A 19,572-nucleotide genomic window follows, 5' to 3' on the forward strand; every position below is an offset into this window, starting at 1 on the left:
TTTTAGGTGCATTCTTTGTTTGAGATTCGAATGGCTTAGAGCCCTCAAACGTGTGATTATTTGGTTTCTGGCACTCAGAACTCTGTAGCAAATCACTATGAAGTTAAATTCATAAGGTTTTGGTAAATTATTAGTAACGGAGTGCCTACAGTAACTGTCTTCTAGTCTCATTCAGGAAACTTCTGTCAGTTCATCTCCAGTTGATACCGTTAAGTGCATTTGCCCTGGGTTGTCTGGAATCCTTTTCACCATCAAAACAGTTCTGTGCCATTTATCTCTTAATTACAGAGACCAAGACTTTGTTGATTTAGGTTTTGGCCAAGAAAACTTCAAAAAGAAAGGAATCTGGTCGGGTCATATAATGACATTTTGGTCAAGGACTATGTATATGAAGGTTGTCCCATAAGATTATTTTTTAAGTATTTTTTATTGATTATGCTATTATACTTTTCCTGATCTTTCTTCCTTTATCCCCCCTCCACCCTGCACCCACAACCCTCCAGCATTCCCCCCACTTAGTTCTTGTCTGTGGGTTCTACATGTAAGTTCTTTGAGTCCTTTGCTTCCTATACCATTTTTATCTTTCCCCATCTATTTTATGCCTACTAATTATGTTTCTTCATCCCTGTACCTTTTCCCCCCTATTCCTCCCTTCGCCCTCCCCACTGAACTCCCTCTGTGTGATGTCCATTTCTCTGATTCTGTTCCTGTTCTGGTTTTTTGCTTAGTTTTTGTTTTCATTTTTTCTTTTCTTTTAGGTTCATTTGTTAATAGTTGTTAGTTTGTTGTCATTTTATTGTTCATACTTTTCATCTTTTTCTTAGATAAGTCCCTCAAACATTTCATATAAAAAGGGCTTGGTGATGATGAACTCCTTGAACTTGACCTTATCTGGGAAGCACTTTATCTGCCCTTCCATTCTAAATGAAGGCTTCTCTGGATAGAGTCATCTTGGATGTAGGTCCTTCCCTTTCATGACTTCAAATACTTCTTTCCAGCCCATTCTTTCCTGTAAGGTCTCTTTTGAGAAATCAGCTGATAGCATTATGGGAACTCCTTTGTAAGTAACTATCTCCTTTTCTCTTGCTGCTTTTAGGATTTTCTCTTTGTCTTTAATCTTGGGTAACTTAATGATGATGTGCCTTGGTGTGTTGCTCTTTGGGTCCAACTTCTTTGGGACTCTCTGGGCTTCCTGGACTTCCTGGAAGTCTATTTCCTTCACCAGATTGTGGAAGCTTTTCTTCATTATTTGTTCAAATAAGTTGTCGATTTCTTGCTGTTGTTCTTCTCCTTCTGGCACCCCTATAATTCGGATATTAGAATGTTTCAGGTTGTCCCAGAGAATCTCAGCCTCCCTTCATTTTTTTGGATTCTTGTTTCCTCATTCTGATCCAGTGGATGTTTATTTCTTCCTTTTGTTCCAAATCGTTGCTTTGAATCCTGGTTTCCTTCCTGTCACTGTTAGTTCCCTGAATATTTTGGGTATATTTCATTTGTTCTTTCATTTCTTGACCAAGCTCTGTGGGTACAACTTTGCCCGAAAAGTGCCCCCCGCCTGCTGTGGATGAAAGTGAAACTGCTGTCCCTGGTGATGGCTTGTGGCCTCTGGATCAAAGCAGGTCCTGGGTTGTCAGGTCCCTGTTCGGGCGCCAGATGCAGGGGCAGCTTTGCCTGAAAGTCCCCCCATCCACCTCGGATGAAAGTGAAACTATCAAGACTCGATCTGCTTGGGGAGGAAAGGGCCAAGAACCCCTTCCTCAAGGGGTTTTTATTGGGTTTGTTTGCACAAGGATACCGGTAAGAATCAAATGATAGATAGCATTCAAAGAACTATGAGGGCTTATTCTCAGTCAGGGTCAGATAGCTAAAGAGCCATAAAACTTTGAGGAACAAACTTCTTGCTTGGACCCTTATCATTTAAATGAGAGCATTCTAAACAAAGCAGGTTTCACAGGATTTTACATATTCTTTCTTAGGCCTGATCACCCGGGGAACCTACCCTTTCCAGCACAGGGCTGCACCGCCTTCCCCATCATAGGTTTTTAGGCATAAGTGGATTAGAACCAGGAATCACTTCTCCCAGATGATGTGGGGCCTCGGGCTATGTCAGAATAGCCAGGGGCAAGGGTCCATCACTCCTTCTTTGTTGTAGCCCTCCCAAGCCCTTCCATGATGGCCTCCCAAGTGATTGTGTCTGGCTTAGGTTGCCCCTCCTCTGAGGGGTCGTACCCCTCGTGAACTAACCAACCAAGCACTGGGGGCAGGGGACAAGCTTTGTCTTCTTAGTGGCTTGCATTCTGGAGGTTGCTCACTCAGCCTTAGTCATGGGGGGCAGTTACAATTCCTGAAACCAGGCAGAGCGGTTCCCAACAAAGCTCAATCAGTTCTGTGAGCATTTTGACTACCAGGGCTTTAAATTCTCCATCAGTTAGGTTGGCAGTGTTCTCATTGCTTAGTTCTGAGGTTTTGCTGTGTTCTTTCATTTGGGCTGTATTTCTTTGTCTTGGTGCACCAGTCTGGTTGTTCTGGCTGATTTTTTTCTTTAATTCTTTGGTTGTCGGAGTTCCATGCAGTTTGATTTTTCTGGTACTTTTGGTTGTTTATTGATTTTAGATTAGTTATTATCCTCCTTCTGGTTGCTCGAGGAAGTGAAGGGTTTCTACCTATGCCTCCATCTCAGCTAGAACTCCCTATAAGAGTCTAATGAAGCTGAAAAATTCCTGTAACCTTGTGATGTAGTGACATCACAGTTGTTGTAACGGAGTGGCACAGTACACCACTCACGTGTTCACAGTGGCATTGGTATAAACAAGCCTGCACTGCCAGTGGTGTAAAAGTAAAGCACATACAACTATGTGCGGTACGAAATACTTGACAATAAGGATAAATGGATGTTACTAGCTTATGTTTACTTTTAATCATTATTTTAGCGTGTACTGCTTCTACTTATAAAAAAGCTGGTATAAACCATATGCCATTGCTATGCCGGTAGCAGCCACATCCTTCTCGTGCGCACCATGGCTCTTGAGTGATCGCTTTCTCTTGTGCTTGATTCAATTTGGTGTTTTAGAAATACAGCGTAGCCTGAGTGTGCAGTGTTCATGAAGTCTTCGACATTGTCCAGTAGTGTCCTAGGCCTTCGCATTCACTCCCCACGCTCTCACTGACTCAACCAAACAACTTTTAGTCCTGTAAGCTCCATTCATGGTACATGCCCAGTACAGGTGTACCATTTTTCATCTTTTACACCATAGCTTGACTGTACCATTTCTGTGTTTGTATATGGTTAGATAGACAACTACTTACCACTGTGTTAGTTGCCCACAATATTCAGTACAGACCATGCTGTATGGAGCTGTAGCCTAGGAGCAATGGCTAGGCCATACGGCCCAGGGGTGGAGCAGGCCTTGCCATCTCGGTGTTTGTAAGTGCGCTCTGCGCTGTTTGCACAGTGATGAAATGCCTAACAACGCATTTCCAGAGTATATCCCTGTGTGTACCTGGTGCAGGACGGTACGTGACTGGAGTGGGAGAGGACAGGCTCTCCTGTCTGTCTGGTGGGAGATTTCTCCGTGCGTGTACTTCATTTATGAAAATTGGAAGCTTTGAAGGAATTTGGGGGAAAATGTTTTCAAATTCTTTGTATTTGAAGTTATAATATGTAGTTAATTTGATATTCAGCCACTCTAAAAATTGCCCTTATATTTGTAGGGGAAATATATTAGTCATGTCTTTTAATAGTAAATACTGTTTCCAAAGGACTAAAATATTTTAAGCTGTGAATCTAGGTATATTTTTGTTTCTTTAAAAGCAGTTTTAAGCAGTTTCTTTTTAGCAGTTTTAGCCACCCTGATGGCTTTAACTGCAAATACAAACACTAAAAAGTGCAATGGTTTGAAGTACACTGTGTTTCTTTCCAGTTTCTGAATATTTCCAGATCTTTTTATCTCATGGAAACTTCCTCACATTTGTTTCTGTTCTTTTGACACGTCCCCATCGTTTTGGGGGTAGTTTCATACATTCTAGCCCAACAAAGTGTTCCAAGCTCGTTTTGTACTTTTCCTACTCTGACATTACCCATTCTTCTAGTGATTCACAGCTCCTTTAACAGGGAGTTCTGTTTATAAATCAGGATCTGGGCACTAGATAGATTCATCCCTGTGGAGGTGTCATTGCTTCTAGACTATTTCAAGAGACAAAGCTGCAGTGGGGAGATCAACCAACCAATTAATAAAAATAAACAAAATGCATTTAAAATCAGAACTCCAAATTTGAACTGATACATCAAATTCTGATTCAACTTTCTAGCATTTAATCATTCCATATTTGTATTTCACTTCTCTAACAGTGAGAAATTTGGCTTCCAACATTATTATTATATTTACTCATTTGCTCAATGGCATGATACATAGAAAGTAGCTCCAGAATTACTGTCGCCGTAGCCCTGTTATAGACAGATTCATAATATCCCCTAAGGTTCCCTGCCCCTCCTCTTGAGTGTGGGTGTGCATCTGAGTCTGATGAGATGCTCACGGTCAGGTTATGTTGAATGGCGCGACTGATGCAAAGAAAGGAGGTTCACCCTTGGTGGTTCCTGCCCAGTCAGGTGAGCCCTTGAAAGGGATTGAGATCTTCCAGGCAAAAGAGATTCAAGGTGTGGGGGGATTTGACTGGAGGGGGTATTCTCTGTTGCTGGCATGGAAGATGGAAGCAGGATTTGAGTGAGGAAGTTGGAAAAATAGTGAAGGAGATTTCCAAGCAAAGTTTCGAAGGTACTGCGAATATCATTTTGCTTCTTATAATAAACTGCAAGAGGAGAAAGATAAATTGAAAGAAGTCTTATTAAAAGGGAACCAAGAGGAGATGATGTATTGAATTTTGGCCCTATACAGATGGCAAAGATTGTTAAAATGATAAAACTGCTTCTGAAAGTAAGGTGTAGAGAAAAAGCCAAGGGAGTGTCTGTATGCATAACCTTTGGCTAAAACCTCAGAAAGATAGAAAAGTCAGAGCATTCAGTTACCCTGAAGAAATTAAACGTGAGCCTCATCAATCTTCTCAAGCAAACCAGGTGACCTCCAAGAAGAGTATTACTCCTCATCCGTTTCGACAGGAACCATAGATAAAGAAGGGATTGTTTTGTGGAGACTTGGGTCCTGGCTTTTGACTAATTCAGATTCAACATGACATTCTTGTTTGCTGGCTTTGAAGATGGAGGAATCCAAGTGGCGAGGCAGGCACGGAGCATCGAGGTGCCAAGAGCAGTCCTCAGCAGACAGAAGCAAGGAGATAGGGGTCTCAGTCTCACAACCACTCTGACCCCTGGGTTCAGCTGGCAACCAGAGTGAGCCGGGAATCAGGTTCTTCCCTGGAGCCTCCAGAAAGAAATGCAATCCCCTGACACCCTGACTTCAGCCCATGAGACTGAGCAGAGAATCCAGTCATATGGTGATAGGAATTCTGACCTTAAAAAACCGTTTGCTAATAGAGTGGAGGTGTTTTAAGCCCCAGCGTTTTGGTGGTTTGTTATATAGCAATATAAAATTAATACAGCTCTGCAAAAACAAACAAAAAGTAATTCTTACTAAGTAAGATTGAAAGTTCCTGAAAAGGTGGAAGTGATTGTGATCATGCCCAAGAGCAAGAGCTAGCCCTGAGTGTGAGGAGGAAAAGCAGGGGTAAGGACGGGCTCGTTTGCAGGTGTGTTCAGAGGCAGTGGGCCTTAGGCAGGTCATTGAAGGCGTCCCTGTCTACTGGCAGGGTCATTTCCTAGTGTCGTGTTTGCAGATGTTGAGACGAGGCCTGCAGTAGGACAGAGGAGATTTAGAACAGCCATTGATGGCTGTGAGAGAAAAGTCACTGGAAGAATTGTGGGAGCATTAGCAGCTCTAGAACGTAAACTTGGAGGAACAATTGTTCTGCATGTTTGTGTGGTATCCTTGGGTCTTAGTTAGGAGCCTGAGTATTTGAATGGGAGACAGTGATGGGGAAGATGGAGTTGATTCCAGAATAGAAGTTGTGCATTGTAGGTACAGCAAAAGGACATTCAGGTTTATGTTGAGAGAGTGGCTGAAGGTTAGGATATTGACACTAAAGAAAGTTACAGAACTAGAAGATAGGTTGTATGACTAGTAAGTGGAGGATCTAGAGCCTGGGGCATATCAGGTGATAAGTGTTTGTTAAATCAATAAGTATTGGAAGTTCATGGTTTCAGAGAAGGAGTTGCATGTGGTAATGGAAGACTTGGCCTTAGTTGGGGCTGCTTGAAATATCTCCGAAGAGGTCATAGAGCTGAGCAGATCAAAGAAGAATGAATTTCTCTCTTTGATGTGTTTAAATGGATTTTAAAATTGCCTAGGAATTAGAAAGACTTGGACTTCATATCCTCTGATTCACAGAGGGAAGTGAGTAAGACTGTGATGCATTACACAACAGGCCTCGGCTAAGTCCAGCCTGCACCCTGTTTTTGTAAATAAACGTTTTATCAGAACACAGTCATGCCCATTCATTTACTATTGTCTGTGGCTGCTTTTGTGCTACAATGATAGAGTTTGGCGGTGCAGCAGATGCCATGTGGCCCACAAAGCCTAAAATGCTTACTGTGGGGACCTCCACAGAGAAAGTTTGCCAGCTTGCAAATTAAACCTTGAAATGTTTTCTCCAGAAAAGTGTATGCACATAAAATTTTTGCTGACAATTTCAGGAAGTTGGTGATTCCTGAAAGCCTGTGAATGGACTCTGGCTAAGAAGGGCTTCGGGATCAAAGTTCCTAGTATATTTCCTGCTACGTTTCATAGTTAGCTCATTATTCCAGAGACTTGGGAACTTGTAATCTGTGGGTCATGGAGCCTCACCTCCTTCAGTGACTAGAAATGGCACTGCAGTGGGACACCTGCTTTTGCAGGTTTGTCATAGGGGCCACCACAAGAGTGGGCAGATGAGTGCAGATCAGCACATGTGTGTGTATAGAGGAAGCCAGTATTGGTTGTGGATCAGCAATGTCCTTTCTATTTGCAAAGTATATATAGTGTACCATGAGGAAGCAATAGATGCTGATTCTTTCTTCTAGACTGTTTGCAGTTAAGGCTGTTGAATACAAGAAAGGATTTTTCCTCTTCAGGAGGCCCATGTTTACATAAAGGAGAAAGCGAAAAACTAGTTTATTTGATGAAAAAGTGCTTTGATCACTGCCTGTTCTATAATAGGTGTCGCTTTAAACTTTTTTCCACTAATGTTAGCCATGGTACTGATAGTGTTTAGATTTATTTCAGAATCCTTAGTTGAACTTCATTTTTGTTATGACTAATCTTGGTCACTGTTTTAACACAAGGGTACTTAACATTCCCATTGCCTTTGTCATGCTTCTATCTCCACAAACAAGAAACAACATTCACAGTCTTCTAGATTTTTTTCAGTGTAACCTACTGCTTGTTCATATTCTGGGTACTCAACAGCCAAGGTGACCACATGTCCTTTTATCTTAATGTTCTTTGCAATAGGGCTCATTCTCTTGTGGTCCTCTTAAAATATTGTGTCTATTCCAAGATGCTATTTCAACTCTAATCAAATATCAGTGGAAGACCTGTTTTCTGGGGCCTGCCTTCAAGACCTTCATAGTCTGGGTCAGTTGTTGGGTTGCTGTTAGGACAAGGGACAGGAAGTGAGGCTCTAAGGACCAAGTGAAGCAGCACCCATAAGTAGTTTCTGAGTCTGGACGTGGGAGAGAAAAATGGGAAGTAAGGAACTGCCTGGAGGCAAGCAGACTGAGCATTAGATTCAGGGACGAGGCGGAGAGGGAGAGGTGAAGCCGAGTTGAGCAGAGGTGTAGCGTGGTGGGCACAGAAGCCAGGGCCCTTTGGGAGCTGAGCCCCTTTTGGATGCCAGCCTGGTCATCCAGAACCTCTGGAGAGTGCTCTTTTTTGTTGGGGTGGCGTTGCTTGGTAAAACTGCATGGGGTTCAAATGCCCAGTTCTGTGACAGGTTATGTGTGTATTGCATTGTGTGCCTACCACCCACAGCCAGATCTTCCGTCGCCATATTTACTATCCTCCCTACCCCCTGCCCTTTGGTAACCACTGCACTGTTGTCTGGGTCTATGAGTTTTTGTTTGTTCTTTTGTTGCTTTTGGTTTTTAATGCCACATGTGAGTGAAATCATATGGTTCTTACTTTTTCTCTCTGACTTATTTTGCTAAGTATGATATTCTCAAGATCCATCCATGTTGTTGCAAATGGCAGTATTTCATCTTTTCTAATGAATATACACAATTCTATTGTGTATATACTTACCACATCATCTTTATCCAGTCATTTATTGAAGGTCTCTTGGGTTGTTTCCATGTCTTGGCCACTGTGAATAATACTGCAGTGAACATAGGGGTGCAAATATCTTTGTGAATGATGTTTTCAAATTTTGGGGGTAGATACCTAGAAGAGGATTTGCCGAGTCATATGATAATTCTATTTTTAATTTTTTGAGGAGTGTCCATACTGTTTCCATACAGGCTGCACCAGTTTACATTCCCACCGGCAGTGAGTGAGGCGGGGTTCCTTTTTCTCCACAACCTCTCCAACACTTGTTACCAGTTGTCTCGTTGATAACAGCCATTGTCACAGGCGTGAGGTGGTATCTTCTTGCAGTTTTGACTGGCGCTTCCCTAATAGCTAGTGAAGTTCAGCATTTCATTTATCTGTTGGCCATTTGGATGTCTCCTCGGAAGAAGTGCCTCTGCAGGTCCAATGCCCATTTCTCCTTGGGTTATTTGTTTGTTTGGTATTGAGTTGCGTAAGTTATTTATGTATTTTGGAGAGTAGCCCCTTGTTGGAGCTTTCATTTACAAATATTGTCTTCCATTTGGTTGGTTGCCTTTTTGTTTTGTTGGCGGTTTCCTTTGATGTGCAGATGCTTTTAAGTTTGAAGTAGTCCCATTCATTTATTTTTGCCTTTACTTCCCTTGTCTTTGGAATCAAATTTGTTAAATCCTCTCTAAGACCAAGGTCCATAAATTCAATACCTATGCTTTCTTATATGTAATTTATTGTTTCACATCTCATATTTAGGGCTTTGATCCATTTTGACGTAATTTTTGTACTTGGGAACAAATTGCATGTAGCTTTTTAATTTTTCCAGCACCATTTAAAAGAGGCTTTCTTTTTTTTCTCCCTTGTATATTTTTGGCTCTTTTGTTGAAAACTACTTGTCCGTATACCTGTGGATTTCTTGCAGGGCCCTCAATTCTGTCCTATTGATCTGGGAGCCTGTTTTTCTGCCAGTACCATGCCTTTTTGATTCTCGTCACCTTGTAGTATACTGAAGTCAGGGAGTGCCCTCTTTTCACTTTGTAACTTTTTTCCAACAGTGAAAAGCTTGACTCACCTTATTATCAACATATTTTCTTTGTTGCTTAATTCTTCCTTATACTGACAACAGTTTCATAATTGTTAATGCATACCACTGTGACAAAGAAGCAAATATATTAACTAAAATTCTGTATTTACTTACAGCTTTTTTGGTCTTTAGACTGAGAGTATGTATTAGTTTCCTAGAATTACTACTGCAATAAAGTACCATGCATTTGGTGGCTGAAAACAACACGAACTTATTCTTTCACAGTTCTGGAGGTCAGGATTCCGAAACCGGGGTGTTCTCACAGCCGCATTCCTTCCAGGGGCTCTAGGGGACCCTTGCTTTCCTCCTCCAACTTCTGGCGACTCCAGGCGTCCCTTGGCCTGTGGCTGGGTAACTCCCATCTCTGCCCTCTCTTCGCAGAGCCTCCGCTTTTTCTGTTGTCTTCTTTTCTGACTCATTAGCGTGCTTGGCGTTGAATTTAGGGCTTGCCTGGATGATGCAGAGTGATCTGGAGATTCTTATATCTTCAAATACTCTTTTTCCAAATAAGGTCATATTCCCAGGTTCTGGCCATTAGGATGTGCATATATCTTTGTGTGGAGAGGGGTGGTATCATTCTCTCCATGAGACCCATTTTCCTATTTTGCTCTCCTGAGTTCTAGATTTGTATATTCAACTAGCACCTTGACATTTCCATTTGCAGATCATAGGCATTTCAAACATAGTAGGTCCAGTAGGGAAATCCTGATTCTTACTGCCCACTCTAACTGCTACCAACTTCTTTTGTAGTTGCTAAAGCTATGAAGTTGGGAGTAATCCTTAAACACTCCAGCAACCATAACGCCCAAACCCTTTCTCTCTCCCCACCCAGATTTATAGGAGCCCCACTGAGATGCCTGTCCACTAAATAGTCTGTGTGTTCGATCCAAAGTACCTTGTTTTGCCACGCATAATGTGCTCCCTTGTATAATGTGCACCCACATTTTTGGCCTAGACTTGCAGGAAAAAAATTGTTCCTTTCAATTTTAATTCAATTATTTACTTATATTCAGAAACTTGGGTTTTTTTGTATTATAAAAGAATTTTAACATTTATTTTTGAACATATTATGGTACAAGAAATTTTGTGTAACAAATAATCATGAAACACAAGAACAGATACAAGGTATTTCAGTCATTACCCATGTATAATGTGCATCCTTATTTTCCCCCCAAAATTTGGGTGAAAAATGTGTATTATGCACAGCAGAATACGGTGCGTCCCACATCTACCCACTTTCCTCCTTTCACCACCACTGTTACAGGAGCCAGCGTTCCCTCCTGCCTCTGCCTCAAGGTGTTGTGCACTGCAGCAGATCTGTCGCCAGCTTTTCTGCACTTACTCTCGCCTCTTCGGCAATCCATAGAGTCCTTTAAAAATATACTTCCTAAAATGCCTCTGTTGGTTTTCTAACCTCTCTACAGACTACAGCTTACATATTCTGACTCCCGTTTCCCTGCATAGCCACTTATTTTGTGCTCCCTCTTGCCCAGCATGTGACAGTCCGCTAGCCACCTTTCATTTCCTCCGATGTGCCCAGCTCTTCCCGCATCAGGACCTTCTCGTATGCTTTTCCATCTGTTGGAAAGCTCTCTTTTCTGCTTCTGCATGGCTGGCTTCTTCTCATTCCTTCCATCTCGGTTTACATTACACTTACTTAAATAAGTATTGCCTGGCCCTCTAAGTAAATATGACCCCCCCCCCCCCACTGCAGAAGAGGTTCTGGTCCCTGTTTGCATCCTGGGAACGTGAGCAGAATGTCAGGAGTTGGCCAGCTGCTACTTGAGGCATCGTAGGCAACTTGGATGAGAGATGGTCTCCAGGCCCACATGTGGGCACTGCAGTTCCAGTTCATTCTTTCCATGGAACCACAGTTATTTTCCTTCTAATGTGCACAGTTTGCTTCTTGAAGTATAGCTTTGTTTTTAACCCTTTCAGAATAAGAGACCTCAGCATTATTACACTAAGAATATTAGGCTCTTTTCTGCCCCTGCTGAACCTGACTTACTGTAGGAGAATGCTCCAGCTGACTTTGCAGCCTAGGAGGGAAGAGTGTGTGTGTGTGTGTGTGTGTGTGTGTGTGTGTGTGTGTGTGTTGATGTTTGATAGGCACTCTGTGGCTGATGTGGTGTGCATATGTCAGTTCTCATACCAGCATCACTTTTTTTAATTAAAGTGTTTTTACAATATATTTGTGTTATGCTTAGTAAGGTCTATCTCCCTGAATAATTTTAAAGATGTCTTCCCTTTCCTCACATGTTTATTCTCCCAGATGTGTAATAGAATCAAAATTGTTGACACATTTTTAAGAAGCATGGATGTTTTTACCCCCAACCTCTTGTGTTGGCTTGATTATTTATAAATACTTTCTATTCTTTTAAACTCTTTTTCAATGAGAAAAGAATCTAAAGAAGGGCCTATTTCTCTTTCTTTTGTTAAAGAGAGGCTGTCATTGTCCCCTCTATTTCCTTATTGAGTACCTGTCCTGTGTAAGCACTGTGCTTACATGGGCAGTAGGGGTGGGGCAGGACACGTTACACAGTGAATTAAACAAAATGAAAATAAACAAAGGGAAATAAATAAAGCATATTATGAAATAAAACGGAGATAAAACCCTGACCAGTGTGGCTCAGTTGGTTGGGTGTCATCCTGTAAAGCAAAAGGTCAGCTGTTCGATACCAGGGTACCTGATTGGGTTGCAGGTTCTTCCCTGGTCAGGGTGCTTTCAAGAGGCAACTGATGGATATTTCTCCCTCATATCTCTCTCTCCTTATCCTTCTCCTCCCCTCTTTTTAAAAATAAATAACATCTTATAAAACAGATAAAATTATATCAGCTTGTTATTAAAATAGTGTGCTTTGGGGAATACTAAAAAGTTTTAAACATTTCAGTTTCTGGTTAGCTTATTTTTTTAATTTGTTAAGTGTCTTTTTTCCTTTCTGTTTCTTTAAGGGCCACACAGCAATGCTTCATACTGGCTCCTGGCATCCCAAAATAAAGGGAGAATTCATGACTTGCTCCAATGATGCGTGAGTACTGGGGATAGTTCATTTAGTATTCGTGTCTTTCAGTGTTTCCTTTCACAGGTGTATTGTACCTGTCCTGCCAGCAGAGTAGGAGGTAGAGTGTAGGAATCCTGGCGTGGATGTGTTTTTGTCCTTTACTTTGGATTGAGCTGACTATGCAAATGAGAGTATAAATTCCTGTAGAGTTTATTAGGAGGCACAATGGATCAGACTGATGTTACTAAGTGGACTCAAATGACTTTGTAGTTGCGACTGGTAATTCGTTGCTTTTTATAGTAAAAACTCATTTCCATCTGAGTCTAATAGCTACTATAACTTTATTGTTGATTGTTTTTTGGCAGTAATAACTGAAAAAATTGATTAAATGGTTATTAAGATTCGTTTCCATTATATCTCTTGGCCTGGGACTTAAGAATATTACAGAGAATATTTGGGCGGCTTTTTCCAGTATTGTCATTGTATGATTCATTTTTAGTATTAAGAATAGTTCACAAGAATGTGTGTTTTGTAATACTACAGAGAAAATAATGACAAAAATTCCTACAAATTAAGCAGAGGCTTCTTAAGGGTTCTTGCATGCTTCCTCACTCTTGCAAACGTGGAGTCGCCATCGGATCAAGCTCCGACAGTCCCGCTGGAGAACGGGAGATCTGGTGGGGGCACTTCTGCTCTCCTGCCCGGGACCCATCTTCCACCTGCTCATACCCAGCCTCCTGCTAACTTTGGAGGGTCACAGAGCCAAAGACTGAGTACATTAAAGATCCTGAGGAACACATTAACAAAAGAAACCAGCATTTTCCAGATACATCGACACAACCCCCTCTCTTTCCACAGCCCCTAATACCTGTTACACTCTGGGTGTAGTGTCCCCAGGAGTACCCTTTGAAAAATGAAGATTGCCACTAGTGAATGCTTTTGATAGTGGGATTCGGTAGATGATTAATATTTTTATCTGTTGCATCTTGGAAAGATGAATTATGCAATTAAATTTCTGGCAAATTTGTCATGGCATGGTAGTGTGCAGTGTATAGGCTTAGAGGAACCTGGCTACTCCACCACCAGCTATGACTTTGAGCTAGTCATTGACCACTGAGTCTCAGATTCCTATAAAATGGAATAGTACTTGCCTCACAGGACCCTAGTGCGGATTAAATGTAAAGCCTTGTGCATAGTTAATGTTCAGGTGCAGGGCCAGCCCTGGGCTCATTTGAATTGGGTCCTTAGCTTCTTTTAGTGCTTCAGTTGCATCTTGCTGAGCAGCGCCTCTCTGGGAGTGTGCACAGGGCAAGCTGGAGCGCCGGGCTTTCGCTGGAAGGCTGCCGTGCCGAGTTCACTTGATTTTTATAATCAGCAACATCTGTAAATACAGTTGTAAAATTCTCCAGGGAATGGTGGTTTATGTAAATGGATCCCCACAAAGTAAACTTTCGTATAGCTCCAAGATTTTTCCCCTATTTAAGTATTTTTTGGGGAAACTTAAAATATTACATTCATTTCCTCTGTTATTAATAAGCACTTTGAATATAATTCAATGTCATAATTTATAAATTATTACACTGTGGCATGATATGCCTCAGAAAGTCTTGGCACATGTAGGTATATTTATAGTTTTTTGGGTTCTTGACCGCTGTTTTTATTTTTTGATTTTCCTTTTCTGTTAATTGTTACTTTTTGCTGCTGTTGGTGTGATAGTTGATATAAACACCTCAGTTTCTCTCCTCAGTTTTGTGCTTCTAATAAGCTGAGGACTGGGGCAGGACAGGGTGGTCCAAACTTTTAGAATTGGTACAGAAGAAGAAGGAATGAGTCATTAGTAGAGTGTATGATTTTTTAAGCACATTAATTTTACCATATTCTTTAGCTGCCAGGGGACTTTTTCTTGCTCACTTTCTGGTTCTGGGCAGTTTTGTATTGTCTGTGTTGCCAGGTACACACAGCGTGGTTCTACCCTAACTGTTCTTTCGTGGTGATACCCTCAGAGAAGCAGAATAAACTGTCCAGAGCCCACTTCTGCAATATCTGGTGTCATTTGTAGCTAATTTAATTGTTTGTTTATTTCATCCAACTTTAATTATCTTTTAATATACTTTCCAGTTTTTCATTTAAAACCCATAAGGGTGCCTTTTAAAGTGTTTTGCTGGCTACTGGCATTTAAAAATTCATAGCTTTGATTTTATTGCTGTGTGGGTAATTAAAATATATCCATTTTGAAAGCGTCCGTTCATAGAAATTTCTACATGAAACAGATAACTTTGTTGAACAGCTCACTAGGGTTTAGCAGTAGAGCCCAGCTCCTGTTAAATACTCCCATTAAAACGGAGGGGGGTTATGGTAAAATGTACTTACAAAGGCAACGTTTACTCAGATACTTTTAAACTGTGTTTTCTTCATGAGCTGTAAGAGTGATGAGAATTTATTCTCAAATTACTGCTGAAATTGAGAAGTGTACATTTTGGTGTTTGAGCTTCTGTTGACAAACTGTTGGATGTAGGAATGATGTAGGTCTTTTAATTTTCTCATAGATTCATGTGGTTCATATGACTTCCTTCTTCTCAGAGGAGTTTGCTTTTAGGCTGCTTTATTTAACTTTTATTATTTTGAGAAACACAGTAGGTAAAAAGTCTGTAAGATTAAAGAGTAATGATAATGACCCATTGCAGAGCTACCAGGATAAGTGATTTGCCAGGCCAGACTTAGAACTTATAACTAGGGCTTATGACTGTGGTTGCTGTTAATATCACCATTCAGACTTGTGTGTGGTCATTGTAGTTTGACTTCTCTGCCTTTAATTCAAGCATTGGCGTCCTTAAAGTTAGTGTCTGAATTCCAGTGTTTGATGGAGTGTAGAAAGAATTTTTGTTAATTTTCATGTGAGTTAATTTGTTACATTGAAGGTTGAGGGTGGGCTTTTTGGTAGCTTGTTTGTCCCTTCTGTTTGAAGTAGAAAAAGGTCACTGTTCTCAGTGTCAATCATGAGATAGAAAACTGTGAACCGTAAAATCCTGCAAACATATTCTTTTAACTGGAAAGTGAAGTTGATAGATATAGAGAACCAGGCATCATTTGGAATTTTGGATCTAGTTTTCCCTTAGGAATTTGTGAGAGGACAAAATATGGCTTTGTTTAATCAGTAAATTTTAAAATGATTTGAAGACAGCACATCAAAACCAGTAAAACAGTGTAGATATTTATTATGGTTTGGCTCTATGGGGATGTAAGGTGTTGGATGCTGATCTAAAGTGGTCGAAGCACTTGAGAAGGATCTTTAGCCTTGACCTTAGGGGTGAGTTGTGTAGTATCGTGTTTATTGATGGCATAATTTGGCCCGCTAAAACCTAATATATATCTTAAATTACAGCATGATTTTTCAGTGTTGTTAATGAAATGAGTGCAAAAGTATTGTGTTCATTTATCTTCTGTATCTCAAAGTAAATGAGTAAAATCATGTTGGGGGAGTTGAGTTACAGAAAAGAATTATTTATAATTAAGCCTTTTAATTTTTTGTACATTTTAATTTTCAAATTCCTGTTTATGCTTGACTAGCCTTTGTTTGATTTATAATTTTTCTAGTGCTTTCAACTTATTTAGACATACTTTTTATCATATGTTTACATTCTAAAACTCACCTTATATATCTATGAATTGTGAGAAAATTTAATGTCATACTAACCTTGATGTAGTTTTACGTAATTTTTATGCAGAATGTCCTTTGTGTGTGCTATATGTGACAAGATGATGTTCACACCTTCAAAAACATTGGAGGAAAGTTTGATAAAGTCTAAGTTGTTATGTTTTACTTTATTTACACACTTTTTACAGTTGTTAGCTGGCCATTTATTTTGGCTATAGAAATATCAGTGATAAACAGTATTCTTATGTCTTGATTATAAACTGTAGAGGATGCTCTTGAATATTTTCTTTGTTTATCTTGAATCCATAGAAACATATTGTTCATATCATCAGTACCTCTCTTAACTGTTACAGCAATGCAGTTTTCAAAAATATTTATTGATTCATTCCTTTATATATATGTATATATATATATTTTTTTTAAGGAAGAATATGGATGTCTCCAAGCGTAGAAGGGTATATTTGTTTACTGGCATCCCTAATTGAGGATTTGATAGAGGGCACTTTGAATTTCTCCTGGGGATTTCTAGGTCAGGCAAGGCAGCATCAGTACAATCAGTCCACTCCACGCGGGACTCAGTGAATCCATATTGTAGGACTACCTCGCCAGTCTTCTCGTGGTTTGAGATGGCCTGGGTGGCCCTTAATGGAGCAGTCATATATGTAGAAGGATATTGTTCCTGTGAAAACTGGTGAATTGAACTTAGTTGCAGGAACAGGAATAAAAACTATCTCCATATTGTGGATTTTATGATTCTAGAAACTTGTAATTAAAATCAAAGCGATTCTCTGTTTTGACTCCCTTTTTCTGAAAGACTTAGCTACAGCAAGTGGTCTTTCTTTTATAAATCATTCTTTCCATTTCATGCTAACTTTTTGTGACTATGTGACGAATTTATATGCTGTGTCAGAGTCCCTTCTTTCCTTTTATGGTGTGTACACTTGCTGAATCCATTCCCAACTTGGGGAGCGGTGGGCACCTCACCTCTGCAGTTGCACTTGTCAGGACCTCGTGCTGGGGAGGGGCTACGTTACCAGGCACTTCACAAGGACGTGTGAGTCGTGGGTTGCCCTTTCCCGTTGCCTTTCTAAATCTTGTAAGTTTACACGATTTTGTAAAACTAGTTCTGTCTTATAAACGATCCTTTCATGTGATAATACTTTTAAAATCTGTCTTGATGAAAATGTGAGCTTTTGTTACTAGTTTTAAAAATGTGCCCCAAGTGAAAAGTTCGCCCTTCCCTTGATGACACTTCCTGCCATTGTTACAGCAGTAAAAAGAAAAGCAGAGTATGAGATGGAGACATGCCACGGATTATTCATCCCAGGCTCCCCTTTGATGCGTGTTCCCTTCTTGGGCTGGGTCCTACTAATGAAAGTAAAACAGGTGACATTTTTGGAAAGCTGTGCTAACCTATCAGCAAAGACAGTTAGCATAGACGTGCTTAATGGCACTTCACAGGGTCACTTGTCTGGGAACATCAGTCAGTAGCTGTGTCTTCGTGGAGGAAATAAGGCCATTTTCCTCCGTGTCTTTCTTGTCAACAAAAATGTGGTTACACAGCTCTATCTCTACAGTGAATAACTGAAGGGGCAGGTTGCCCTTTGGTTTACGCTGGGTAACTGCGTTGTAGTTGGCATTCTTGATCTGACCTGGGCAGTTTCACTTATGTGTCCCAAATAGAAGATTATGATTCTTTTTTATAACCCACTATATAATTAATTTTTTATAGACACACAATTCAAAGTTCTGTATTTACTAGATTTTAAAAAATATGTAACTAAGCATTTTTAGCAACTCATATTGGGCTTCTGCAATTGGTACAGTCTAGTAAGGTTAGTACAGAGAAAGAGGCATTGATAGAGGAATTGCTGTAATAGCTTCAAAGCTCTTTTTCTTTTTTTACATCACTCACCCAGAGAATTTGCAAGGTAAATATTTGTATGACTTTGCAGGTGTGTTGTAAGCTTTCAGTGTGATGATACACAGAAAGCACAGTGCTTAGCACATAGTTGGTATGCAATACAAGTTGACTTGCACTTATTCTGTTCTTTTCCCCCTTTGACTGGCTGCATTTAAATATACAAGGCCAGCCCTGGCTGGCATAGCTCAGTGGACTGAGCGTGGGCCTGAGAACCAGGAGATCGTGGTTCGATTCCCAGTCAAGGCACATGCCTGGGTTGCAGGACAGTTCCCAGCGGGGGACTCATGAGAGGCAAACATACATTGATATTTCTCTCCCTTCTCTCTTTCCCTTCCCCTCTAAAGATAAATAAATCAAATCTTAAAAAAAACAAATATGCAAAACCAAGTTTGCTGTTCCTGTAGTGCCAAATTGGGCCACCAGTCCGTTTAACACCTGTCACCCACTACCTGTTAGAGCTTAGGCAGCATACTCGCCCTTCCTAGCCCAGGGTCCTCATCTGTAAAACAGGCACCTTACACTACATTTATTTAATTCTGGCCTTTCCAGAAATACCCGTTATCTGTGTGAAGAACAGTTCTAAAACTGCAGAGAAGTGAGCCAATGATAAATTGACTTTGATTAGGAAGGAGTGAAAGCAATGGTAGTGTGAAAATGTCTCTGAGAGAACTGGCTACTGTAGGAATGCAGGAGGAAGAAGCAAAATGGAGGCATGCAGAAATGAAATGCGGTGTAGATTTGCATTTGGAGGGTTACAACAGATTTAAAATAAATGTTTGCTGAGCTTAAGCAAACATTTTATTTTGTATCTATTGTTGTGGATCAGGCCCTGCATTAGGCATCGAGCTTTGAGCTGATTGCACAGAAACGAGTACAACCTGGTCCTTACTCTCCAGGACGCCCCCAGTCTGGTGGGGCCATTGGACACTCATGACCAAGATTTACAGCGAGGGGATTGCAGTGAGGAGTGGGGCTCCCCTTTGTTCAGAGGAACATGAGGCCCTGTTTGCTAAGAACAGGTCCCACAGTGTAAGAGCAGAGTTTTCCTGTTGGTACTTTTCCATCTGGGGGTCAGCCCAGATTCACCTGGGAAAGAGAAAGCTTTTTTCCAGATAGGATGTGGCTTTAGTCTTCACTGAATCATAGTAGCAATTTCTAGATCCTTTCCCATTTCAAAATAACCCCAACCTCTGCTTTTATGAAAGCTACTTTAAACCCACAGAGTCAACTCCAAGAGTTGGCGTGGGGGGAAGAAAATGACCCTTCCTTTATATGTGTTATGGTTCAGGAGCTTTGCACACTCAGTCTCAGCTCTCACAGTACTGGCTTGAAGAACCGAATGACTTGCCGGTCACACATCCCTTTGGTGGGGAGGCCCGTAAGCACCTGTATCCTGTTTACCATATCTTCCTTTGGAATAGATGGTTTCACAGTAAAGCTGATCTTGGGGTTAGTGCAGTGTTTTTCAGACTGTATTGTGAGACCCTTTTTTGGGTCATGGCCGGCAGTTTTTATAAAATAAAAGAAAGTAAAAACTGTCAGACTGTGTCACAGGTAGTACTGTTTATTGAGGTTTCTGTTTCAGTTGTGTGAGTGGGGTGAGT

At 40.8% G+C, this 19,572-nt stretch overlaps 1 protein-coding gene across 2 annotated transcripts in view; it reads left to right on the plus strand.

Annotated features, from left to right (window-relative positions):
• Window positions 1-19,572, plus strand: part of WDR70 (WD repeat domain 70) — a 221,689-nt gene that overhangs the window by 67,273 nt on the left and 134,844 nt on the right. For both annotated transcript variants that reach the window (XM_037063201.1, XM_037063200.1), the window contains exon 9: window positions 12,340-12,416. In XM_037063201.1, the coding sequence (XP_036919096.1) occupies window positions 12,340-12,416 (77 nt within the window). The remainder of the gene's footprint in view (window positions 1-12,339; window positions 12,417-19,572) is intronic.

The sequence above is a fragment of the Sturnira hondurensis genome, unplaced genomic scaffold, assembly GCF_014824575.4.
Source record: "Sturnira hondurensis isolate 20B ecotype Veracruz unplaced genomic scaffold, ASM1482457v3 Scaffold0014384, whole genome shotgun sequence".
In the NCBI taxonomy this organism is placed as follows: domain Eukaryota; kingdom Metazoa; phylum Chordata; class Mammalia; order Chiroptera; family Phyllostomidae; genus Sturnira; species Sturnira hondurensis.